Below are 12,097 nucleotides of genomic sequence, written 5' to 3'. Positions count from 1 at the left end.
ATATTTTTCCTGTACGGTAAACGCCATAGCAGGAAAAAAGGTCAAAAGTGAAAAACTGCCATTTTTTCACTGTTTTGCCTGTGATAAAAATTGGAATAAAAAAATGATAGAACTGAAAAGAACACCCTTCCCCGCAAAAAAAAACGCCCTATACATCCCCGTACACGGAAGTATAAAAAAGTTACGGCTGTCAGAATATGGCGACTTTTAGAAAAAAAAAAAATTGGCAGTTTTGGATTTTTGTTAAGGGGTTAAAATGTAAATAAAACCATATAAATTCAGTATCCCCAGAATCGTACCGAAACACAGAATACAGGGGTCAGGTCATTTTGGCTGCACAGTGAACGCCATAAAAACGAATTCTGAATATTTTTTCCAGCTTCCCAGTACATTATAAAGAATAATTAATGGCGCCATCATGAAGAACAAGTGTCCTGCAAAGATTAAGACCTCATGTGGCTCTGGGAGTGGAGAAATAAAAAAGTTATGGGGTTTAGAAGGAGGGGAGTCAAAAATGAAAAACGAAAATCAAAAAGTGCCGTCGGCGGGAAGGGGTTAATAGAATAAAATATAATCTTTTACTGATGTGTTTTCTTAATACTTCAGCTTAAATATAATCCTACACTGTATACACTATAGATATTGTTGTGCAATTTAATTAGCACTATTGACATTAAATATATATTTTAAATTTTTTATGGGCCTTTGAAGTTACTTATAATATCGCCATTAATGGGCAGCCACCTCGGGTGTAAGCCCAGTGCAGGGGTAACCATCGGAGGTATGGCCCACTGGTATGGGAGAGTGACCATCGGTGATTTTTATGTTTTATATTGTTACATTTCAGGGAGGTGATATGTAAGATGACATGTAGCCGTACAGAACAGACACTTCCGCTTCTAAGGATGTCCTGGATTGTTCTGCAAAATGAGAGGATTGAATTAAGAACAAGAAACCCTTTATAATAAGAAGTCAGTGATAGTTTCACCTGATGGGACATTGTGTAAGTTTCTGAGCTTGTAGCAAATATTATTCAGGGCTCTGACAAGTACGGAATTACTGAATAGAAGACATTGTAATTTCTAGTCATAAAGTTTTATTCCTTCCCTCCAAAATTACCTGAATAATGAAGAATGAATTAGCAAAACACAGACGAGTCCAATACTGATGAATAAATAATAGCGCATATACCCCGGAGCCTGCGCTATGTCCCAGTCACATCACCAAAGCCACGTGCTACAGACACATAACATGGAGACAGATTGTAGTGACACCGGGTTACCGAATGGCTGAAGGACAATATCCCCCTATATTCCTACCATAGATCAGTATTGTATCCTCCAGTGTCTAATACCAGTGACTACACCACCAATGCCCAAACAATAGGACTCTGACCGACCGCTGGGACCCTCGTGACAATGTAACATCTGGCAGGTTCCTTTTCAATGCCAGAAAGTAGAGATCCCAAAAAATGGTGAGAAACCGAAACACAAAGTCTAGAAAATCTCAGCTCATGTCCCAGGTTACTGTCATGGCTAGGATGGCACATGGCTACCATAAGTCATACTGACGCCTGTCACTGTACATCACCGTCATGTAACCTGGTTAGGGCTCTGAGTAACATATTGCACACACATATACCTCGGGTAGAATACACCGGAATATAGGAATGTAATAGCTATTCTTTTTAGGAGGCCCCCTCCGTATAGCACATAGTCAAACAGTCAAAGGGCCAAGTCATAGTGGGGTCATGGCCACTTATAGCCACACAGGACTACTATTATTCTGTTTGTTTTATAATCGCAGGACACTAATGTATTTTATTATACCTGGACTGTGTCATCGCTGTCATAGCCGCCCGGCTGTCACTATTAGACTCCGCTGGGGTGTCACACGCCTGCATTTTATTCAGAGGGTCCAATCTCTGAAAAGCCAATGGCCGGATTGACTTCAACAGCAGTTTTTGACTGTTTAGTAATTGGCTGTAATGTAGCTCCTAAGCATGTCTGATGGCGATATATACAAATAGCCAAAGGGCTGAACAGTGCAGGGAGAATCCATAGAAGGCTACTGTATATACATTTACTGTGAGGTCACTGTGTCTTCACCGGGCCACAAATGTGTAAGACCCAGTTCACATCTGCGTTCGGTAATCCGTTTGGGTAGTCCGCAACGGAATACCGAACGCATCGACAAGCAGTGAGCAGTGAAAACGCACCACAGACTATAATTGGATCCGAGTTCTTTCTGTGCAGTGTCTGCACAAATGATGTGGAGGAAAGTAGATCATGAAGTATTTTTCTGTCCACATATTCTTTCTAACAAACTGAATAACCAGACACAGCCCACTGACATCTTTCACAGAGGAAAAATTCCACTAGAGCAGAATATGATTCCTTGACATTGCTTGACTCTTGTATGTGACCTGTTGTTGCTTAGGACAAGACGACGTCACAGATGTAGAAGGAAGATCCTGCAGAGGACGAGACAAGGACACAGACACATATTGGTGATGACAGATGTGCCAGGTAGTCTATGTGGTAATGAAACCAGAGCGAGCCAAGACAGTACAAAGACTGCAGTTAGGTAAGAATATAAAAGACTATTATATTCTATTCCGGGTATCGCCAATACTTCTGTGCAGTCCATTGTATCACTGGGACCTGCTGCCTATAAGTGACATCTCCAGGACACATAGTACATCACATTGTCACTGCCGGGGTCGGAGTCTTCACTGACTACTGAGGTCTTATCGGTGAGTTATTATTTATTTCATGTATTACTAATAAGATCTGACTAAGAAGCGATGACTTTATAGACCTGTATCAGTGATCTCTGCCTTGTCTGCCCCTGGTGATGTTTTTATATCTGATTATTTTTTATATTTTTTGTTTATCATCCCTCTCTTCTCCATGGGCTGTCTTTGGTATTGCAGGTCCTTGCAGTGATTAGGTTTGAGCTGCAATACCAGACTAAGCCCATGGGTAAGGGGGGGCGCTGTGTTTTATTGGAACAATCAGAGCCTTTCTGTAATCCTGGACTATCCCTGAGATAAATCCATTTCTATAGAGGTCAGTGAGGTCGGTGTCTTGTGCACATATCTGTACATATGGTGTATACGGTAAGTAAAGCTGTAATAGGCTCCCTGATACTTCTCACCACTAAGTGAATGTTCTCTCTGTTTTCTAGACTTGAGGATTTCTCCTGAGATGGATTTGCTGAGACGCCTCCTAGTGGTGGTGACAGGTACAGCAGAATTCTGTCTATTATTGTGGGGACAGATAAGCCGCAGATAATCCTGAGATTGTACATTACAGGGCGCAGTCATTTAGGGGGGATTTATAGGATCTGTATATAGTCCTTATTATATATCTGGTGTCTACAGCTCCTATGTAGTACTATGTGTCTCCATGCTAACAGACTACTAATAAACCCTATGTAGTCTGACCCTGCAGTTATGGGATATTTCCCTCCCTTTCTCCCCTCGGTAACCCTATAGACAGTGGAAGAGGAGCAGATGGAAGGGAGTAACAAGGGGATTGGGAATTGTCATCTTCATCTCTTCTCTAACCTTACTGACTTTCTTCCTACAGTCTCTTCTGTGTCTGGGCTTCTTCATACCAGGAGCTGTAACAGGTAAGACATATTGCTGTACATCACTGGTGTCAAACTTATGGCTTTCCAACTATTGCAAAACTAAAACTCTCAGCATCCCGGGCCATGCTCGGCCATGTAGCTTTACAATAACTAAGCAGTCACTACTCGCTCACCACTGCACTATTCTGGCTGCGTTTGCACAGTTCTACTCATTTCTATCATCCATAGTCCCCAGGACGGCTGCAGTATTTACATGTAGAGACCATTCCCCATATGAATAACATGTAGTCTAAGGTATTTAACTCTTTAGGGAAACAACCAAAAAACACTTTAAGGACACGGCCTCATTTTTCAAAACTGGCAGGTGTCACTTTATATGGCAATAACTTTCAGTTGATTTAACGTACACAAGTGATTTTTAAAGGAGAAAATGCATCTCATAGATTGTTAGTCAATTTCTCCCAAGCACGAAGATACCCCACATGTGGGTGTAAACTGATATTTGGGCACACGGCAGTGCATGGAAGGGAAGGAGCGACACTGGACTGGAAAAGCAGATTTTGCTGGAATAGTTTTCAGGCGCCATGTCTCATTTGTAGTCCCCATACAATGGAAACCCTCCAATAGTAACCCCATTTTGGAAACTACACCCCTGACAGATCAAGGGGTATAGTCAGCATTTTGATACCACAGCTGTTTCACAGATTATATTAACATTGGGAAATGTAAAGAAAAAAATATGAAAATGTCACAATGTTAAAAACTCAAAAATTTGTCCAAATCGGTTCACTTATCCCAACTACTCAGGTATATGGTGCCTGTGAGCTATTACTGGGGCAGAAGCGGCCATAATTCCATTTGTGGGTAGCAGAAGGGACCATTATTCTATTTATGGGGGAAGAAGGGAACATCATACCATGTGTGAGGGGTAGAAGAGGCCATTATACCATGTGTGAGGGGTAGAAGCAGCCATTGTATTTTGAGGGGAGTGGCAGAAGAGGCCATTATACCTTGTCGGTTATAGTTGTGGGTCTCATCCATGGATATGAACCTTTGCATTGCAAAGATTGAAAGCCACGGAAGACCTGCAACGATTCCAACCAGTGATGCCGCAAAAAAAAATCATCCAATTTCAGGTGTTTTTACTGTGGCAGCTGTTAGAGGAGCACACTGTGTCTGTATGCGAGCCACAATAACTGGTCAACTCTGTTTATGGCTGTATTATTTGTCACCATGCTTTTATACCAGATGGATTAGAAAAACAGCAATGCAAAGTATTTGCCATTTAATAACCAAGAAAAGCTTTCCCATGGTGGAGGAACTCTAGGATTTGCATTTAAAGGGACATGCTCTTTTTGACTTACCTGTATTGCAGCGTACACCTGTGGGGTTCCATCTGTACAGCCCATCCAGTCCATAGTGGTGGGTGGCATCGAAGTGAGTCCACACAGCTGGCCATGGCAGGTATAGAACAAAGAGCAAAGATAAGAGAGTCCATGTCAAAAACTAAAAACTTTCTCCATACAATATTGTCTTTTTTCTCCTATAGATTTCTCTGCAATACCTAAAAACAAATGGTGTCTGGGAACACACATGTGGGGGCACCCTGATTGCTGACAACTGGGTCCTGACTGCCGCCCACTGTGTCAGGTACCATCCTCAGACTGTACAATGATCACCGTTCAGATTGCAGACACCTGATCCTATAATATCTCCTCCAGCTCCAGCCACACCTACAGAGTCCTAGTTGGAAAGCACGACCTTATGGAAGCAGAGGAAGGATCTGCCGCCATCTCCACTGAGAAGATCATTGTTCACGAAAACTGGGACTCATTGTCCTTCTTGTAAGTACATCAGAACCAGCAGCCAAGGGCCCCACCATGTTCAGGGGCCCTGACTGACAGATCTATGGTTCCATTAATGTTCCACTTCTTTTCTATGATACAGCAATGACATCGCCCTCATCAAGCTGTCCGAGCCTGCACAACTGAGCCACACTGTGCAACCTGCCTGCCTGCCAGCTGAAGGCGCCCTCCTAGCTAACGGCTTTCCCTGCTATGTCACTGGATGGGGACAGCTGTATGGTAAGTTATGACTTCATAGGTAACATTGACAGAGAGTTACAAAGTGTTATATGCCTCGTACCTCTATCACCTTTTTAAGGTTCTTTGCATTATGGCTTAGCCATGTTGTGTTATAATCTAGTTATTTACTATCTATTACTCGGTTTCTAAGCGAATGGACCCAATGATGACACTCTCCAGCAGGTTCTTCTTTCTGTTGTTGATCATGACACCTGCAGCCAGAGTGACTTGTGGGGAAGCAATGTAAAAACCACCATGGTCTGTGCTGAAGGTGATAGAATCCTGTCTGGATCCAAAGTAAGAACTGATCTGCTACATTACTTATCCTGTACTGATCCTGAGTTACATCCTGTATTATACTCCAGAGCTGCGCTCACTATTCTGCTGGTACAGTCACTGTGTACATACATTACATTACTTATCCTGTACTGATCCTGAGTTATATCCTGTATTATACTCCAGAGCTGCGCTAACTATTCTGCTGGTGCAGTCACTGTGTACATACATTACATTACTTATCCTGTACTGATCCTGAGTTACATCCTGTATTATAGCCCAGAGCTGCACTCACTATTCTGCTGGTGGAGTCACTGTGTACATACATTACATTACTTATCCTGTATTATACTCCAGAGCTGCACTCACTATTCTGCTGGTACAGTCACTGTGTACATACATTACATTACTTATCCTGTATTATACTCCAGAGCTGCACTCACTATTCTGCTGGTACAGTCACTGTGTACATACATTACATTACTTATCCTGTAGTGATCCTGAGTTACATCGTGTATTATACCCCAGAGCTGCGCTCACTATTCTGCTGGTACAGTCACTGTGTACATACATTACGTTACTTATCCTGTATTATACTCCAGAGCTGTGCTCACTATTCTGCTGGTACAGTCACTGTGTACATACATTACATTACTTATCCTGTACTGATCCTGAGTTACATCCTGTATTATACCCCAGAGCTGCACTCACTATTCTGCTGGTGCAGTCACTTTGTACATACATTACATTACTTATCCTATACTGATCCTGAGTTACATCCTGTATTATACTCCAGAGCTGTGCTCACTATTCTGCTGGTACAGTCACTGTGTACATACATTACATTACTTATCCTGTACTGATCCTGAGTTATATCCTGTATTATACTCCAGAGCTGCACTCACTATTCTGCTGGTGCAGTCACTGTGTACATACATTACATTACTTATCCTGTACTGATCCTGAGTTACATCCTGTATTATACTCCAGAGCTGCGCTCACTATTCTGCTGGTACAGTCACTGTTACATACATTACATTACTTATCCTGTACTGATCCTGAGTTACATCCTGTATTATACTCCAGAGCTGTACTCACTATTCTGCTGGTACAGTCACTGTGTACGTACATTACATTACTTATCCTGTACTGATCCTGAGTTACATCCTGTATTATAACCCCAGAGCTGCACTCACTATTCTGCTGGTGCAGTCACTTTGTACATACATTACATTACTTATCCTATACTGATCCTGAGTTACATCCTGTATTATACTCCAGAGCTGTGCTCACTATTCTGCTGGTGCAGTCACTGTGTACATACATTACATTACTTATCCTGTATTATACTCCAGAGCTGCGCTCACTATTCTGCTGGTACAGTCACTGTTACATACATTACATTACTTATCCTGTACTGATCCTGAGTTACATCCTGTATTATACTCCAGAGCTGTACTCACTATTCTGCTGGTACAGTCACTGTGTACGTACATTACATTACTTATCCTGTATTATACCCCAGAGCTGCGCTCACTATTCTGCTGGTACAGTCACTGTGTACATACATTACGTTACTTATCCTGTATTATACTCCAGAGCTGTGCTCACTATTCTGCTGGTACAGTCACTGTGTACATACATTACATCACTTATCCTGTACTGATCCTGAGTTACATCCTGTATTATACCCCAGAGCTGCACTCACTATTCTGCTGGTACAGTCACTGTGTACATACATTACATTACTTATCTTGTACTGATCCTAAGTTACATCCTGTATTATACCCCAGAGCTGCACTCACTATTCTGCTGGTGCAGTCACTTTGTACATACATTACATTACTTATCCTATACTGATCCTGAGTTACATCCTGTATTATACTCCAGAGCTGCGCTCACTATTCTGCTGGTACAGTCACTGTGTACGTACATTACATTACTTATCCTGTATTATACTCCAGAGCTGTGCTCACTATTCTGCTGGTGCAGTCACTGTGTACATACATTACATTACTTATCCTGTACTGATCCTGAGTTATATCCTGTATTATACTCCAGAGCTGCACTCACTATTCTGCTGGTGCAGTCACTGTGTACATACATTACATTACTTATCCTGTACTGATCCTGAGTTACATCCTGTATTATACTCCAGAGCTGCGCTCACTATTCTGCTGGTACAGTCACTGTTACATACATTACATTACTTATCCTGTACTGATCCTGAGTTACATCCTGTACTATACTCCAGAGCTGTACTCACTATTCTGCTGGTACAGTCACTGTGTACGTACATTACATTACTTATCCTGTATTATACTCCAGAGCTGCACTCACTATTCTGCTGGTACAGTCACTGTGTACATACATTACATTACTTATCCTGTACTGATCCTGAGTTATATCCTGTATTATACTCCAGAGCTGTGCTCACTATTCTGCTGGTGCAGTCACTGTGTACATACATTACATTACTTATCCTGTACTGATCCTGAGTTATATCCTGTATTATACTCCAGAGCTGCACTCACTATTCTGCTGGTGCAGTCACTGTGTACATACATTACATTACTTATCCTGTACTGATCCTGAGTTATATCCTGTATTATACTCCAGAGCTGCGCTCACTATTCTGCTGGTACAGTCACTGTGTACGTACATTACATTACTTATCCTGTATTATACTCCAGAGCTGTGCTCACTATTCTGCTGGTGCAGTCACTGTGTACATACATTACATTACTTATCCTGTATTATACTCCAGAGCTGTGCTCACTATTCTGCTGGTGCAGTCACTGTGTACATACATTACATTACTTATCCTGTATTATACTCCAGAGCTGCACTCACTATTCTGCTGGTACAGTCACTGTGTACATACATTACATTACTTATCCTGTACTGATCCTGAGTTATATCCTGTATTATACTCCAGAGCTGTGCTCACTATTCTGCTGGTGCAGTCACTGTGTACATACATTACATTACTTATCCTGTATTATACTCCAGAGCTGCACTCACTATTCTGCTGGTACAGTCACTGTGTACATACATTACATTACTTATCCTGTACTGATCCTGAGTTATATCCTGTATTATACTCCAGAGCTGTGCTCACTATTCTGCTGGTGCAGTCACTGTGTACATACATTACATTACTTATCCTGTATTATACTCCAGAGCTGCACTCACTATTCTGCTGGTACAGTCACTGTGTACATACATTACATTACTTATCCTGTATTATACTCCAGAGCTGCACTCACTATTCTGCTGGTGCAGTCACTGTGTACATACATTACATTACTTATCCTGTACTGATCCTGAGTTACATCCTGTATTATACTCCAGAGCTGTACTCACTATTCTGCTGGTACAGTCACTGTTACATACATTACATTACTTATCCTGTATTATACTCCAGAGCTGCACTCAATATTCTGCTGGTACAGTCACTGTGTAAATACATTACATTACTTATCCTGTACTGATCCTGAGTTACATCCTGTATTATACTCCAGAGCTGCACTCACTATTCTGCTGGTACAGTCACTGTGTACATACATTACATTACTTATCCTGTATTATACTCCAGAGCTGTGCTCACTATTCTGCTGGTGCAGTCACTGTGTACATACATTACATTACTTATCCTGTATTATACTCCAGAGCTGCACTCACTATTCTGCTGGTGCAGTCACTGTGTACATACATTACATTACTTATCCTGTACTGATCCTGAGTTACATCCTGTATTATACTCCAGAGCTGCACTCACTATTCTGCTGGTACAGTCACTGTGTACATACATTACATTACTTATCCTGTATTATACTCCAGAGCTGTGCTCACTATTCTGCTGGTGCAGTCACTGTGTACATACATTACATTACTTATCCTGTATTATACTCCAGAGCTGTGCTCACTATTCTGCTGGTGCAGTCACTGTGTACATACATTACATTACTTATCCTGTACTGATCCTGAGTTACATCCTGTATTATACTCCAGAGCTGCACTCACTATTCTGCTGGTGCAGTCACTGTGTACATACATTACATGACTTATCCTGTACTGATCCTGAGTTACATCCTGTATTATACTCCAGAGCTGCGCTCACTATTCTGCTGGTACAGTCACTGTTACATACATTACATTACTTATCCTGTATTATACTCCAGAGCTGCGCTCACTATTCTGCTGGTGCAGTCACTGTGTACGTACATTACATTACTTATCCTGTACTGATCCTGAGTTACATCCTGTATTATACTCCAGAGCTGCACTCACTATTCTGCTGGTGCAGTCACTGTGTACATACATTACATTACTTATCCTGTACTGATCCTGAGTTACATCCTGTATTATACTCCAGAGCTGCACTCACTATTCTGCTGGTACAGTCACTGTGTAAATACATTACATTACTTATCCTGTACTGATCCTGAGTTACATCCTGTATTATACTCCAGAGCTGCACTCACTATTCTGCTGGTACAGTCACTGTGTAAATACATTACATTACTTATCCTGTACTGATCCTGAGTTACATGCTGTATTATACTCCAGAGCTGCGCTCACTATTCTGCTGGTACAGTCACTGTGTAAATACATTACATTACTTATCCTGTACTGATCCTGAGTTACATGCTGTATTATACTCCAGAGCTGCGCTCACTATTCTACTGGTGCAGTCGCTCACCTTATCGCGCTTCTACGTTGAAAGAAGCAGATTCTCTCTGTAGTAGTGGCACAGAAGGAGCGATGCAGTGATATCATCACTCTATCTGTGCCGCAACGTCCCATGCGTTACTGGCTGTCCTCTATGGCAGAGCAGGGACTTTTCATCTCCCTGCTGCACAGGACATCAATGCTCCTGGGATTCACATCATTAGGCTGAAAGCCTAAGGGTGCGGATCTCATGGGCTCCTGTATTATGGTAAGTTCACATGGGGATACTCAGAGATCCTTCCTGTGAACTGACTTTTTTTTTTGGACTTATGTGTTTATTTGCTTGTACTGCTTTCCATCATTTGTGCTGAATACACTGTATTCCTGTATAAATGTGCTTGCCTTCAGATATTGTGTTATACCAGCCTGATGAAGGAACCGACTAGTTCCGAAAGCTTACAATATGTCATCATTTTTTGTTAGCCATTAAAAAAGGTATCAACTACTGAGGACTCTCAATCTTTACATTACAGATAATAACTAGAGATGAGCGAGTAGTATTCGATCGAATACCTCCCCTGCATAGATATTGGTGTACTCGGTCGAATACCACGTGGTAAACGCAGTAAAAATTCGATTCCCCTCCCACCTTCCCTGGTGCTTTTTTTACACCAATAACTATGCAGGGGAGGTAATCTATCGAATACTACTCGCTCATCTCTAATAATAACTAGTGAATGTGTCACTTTACAGGGATACTCTGGCAGTCCATTGAATTGTCAGGGCGCTGACGGAGCCTGGGAAGTTTGTGGAATTGCCAGCTTTACGTGCGGACAAATGAGCTGTAACTATCTGAATGAGCCGTCCGTCACCACCAGTATGACTCAGTTCTCCGTCTACACCCGTGTGTCTGCCTACGTCGACTGGATCAAATATCAAAGTTCCGTCTGACAGGCACTTATGCCTAGTGGAGGATTTAGGTACTGCAAGTCTTTTGTGTCTTGCTGCTATACAGTTACAGTATGGATGTGTAGCATCATCAGTCAGACATTTTTGTGTTTCATGGGAACTCGCCATGTTGGTATCACGGTATATTTATATTGCTATATGTTACTCTCCGCTCTTTCTCACATGTGACTGTTCCGTTACAGAAAATCATCAACAACCAAGAAGAGACGCAGAGAGTCGTCCTCCAGCAGCGGCTGCAGATCTTGGCGGGATCTTATTACTTATCACCATATGTTTAATGCCTGGCACAATGTAATAACTATATAAACCAATAAAGAAACAAAATCTGCAAAGAAATTGGGTGTAAAACTTAATCTGTAAAAGAGACCCCCAAAGGTCCCAAGTAAGGACACAAGTGTATATGTAATAGGGAGTTACAATGGCCTGTGAGTGATACGGTCTGCTAAGCTCCTGTATCCAAGCCCATCATGTGTCATACTGTCTACTGAGCCACCATA

The 12,097-nt window shown here is 41.8% G+C and overlaps 1 protein-coding gene across 1 annotated transcript; it reads left to right on the top strand.

Moving 5' to 3' along the window:
- The first annotated feature begins 783 nt into the window (after positions 1–783).
- LOC142210132 (chymotrypsin-like elastase family member 2A) lies at positions 784–11,878 on the top strand. Its single transcript, XM_075279159.1, has 10 exons — positions 784–794; positions 2,440–2,586; positions 2,819–2,853; positions 4,973–5,061; positions 5,147–5,247; positions 5,319–5,441; positions 5,545–5,681; positions 5,833–5,978; positions 11,385–11,576; positions 11,783–11,878. Exons 1-10 carry the CDS (start codon positions 784–786, stop codon positions 11,876–11,878), a joined length of 1,077 nt encoding a protein of 358 aa, XP_075135260.1.
- The last annotated feature ends 219 nt before the right edge of the window (positions 11,879–12,097 follow it).

This window comes from Leptodactylus fuscus, chromosome 6, assembly GCF_031893055.1.
Source record: "Leptodactylus fuscus isolate aLepFus1 chromosome 6, aLepFus1.hap2, whole genome shotgun sequence".
Classification (NCBI taxonomy): Eukaryota; Metazoa; Chordata; class Amphibia; order Anura; family Leptodactylidae; genus Leptodactylus; species Leptodactylus fuscus.
This window is presented reverse-complemented; position numbering and strand designations above follow the sequence as displayed.

What these genes read in the sequence shown, in the direction of transcription:
- LOC142210132 (XM_075279159.1), top strand. An exon ending in TGGATGGGGACAGCTGTATG is followed by an intron (nt 5,682 to 5,832) that starts GTAAGTTATGAC and finishes TCGGTTTCTAAG; the next exon opens with CGAATGGACCCAATGATGAC. An exon ending in GGATCAAATATCAAAGTTCC is followed by an intron (nt 11,577 to 11,782) that starts GTCTGACAGGCA and finishes GTTCCGTTACAG; the next exon opens with AAAATCATCAACAACCAAGA.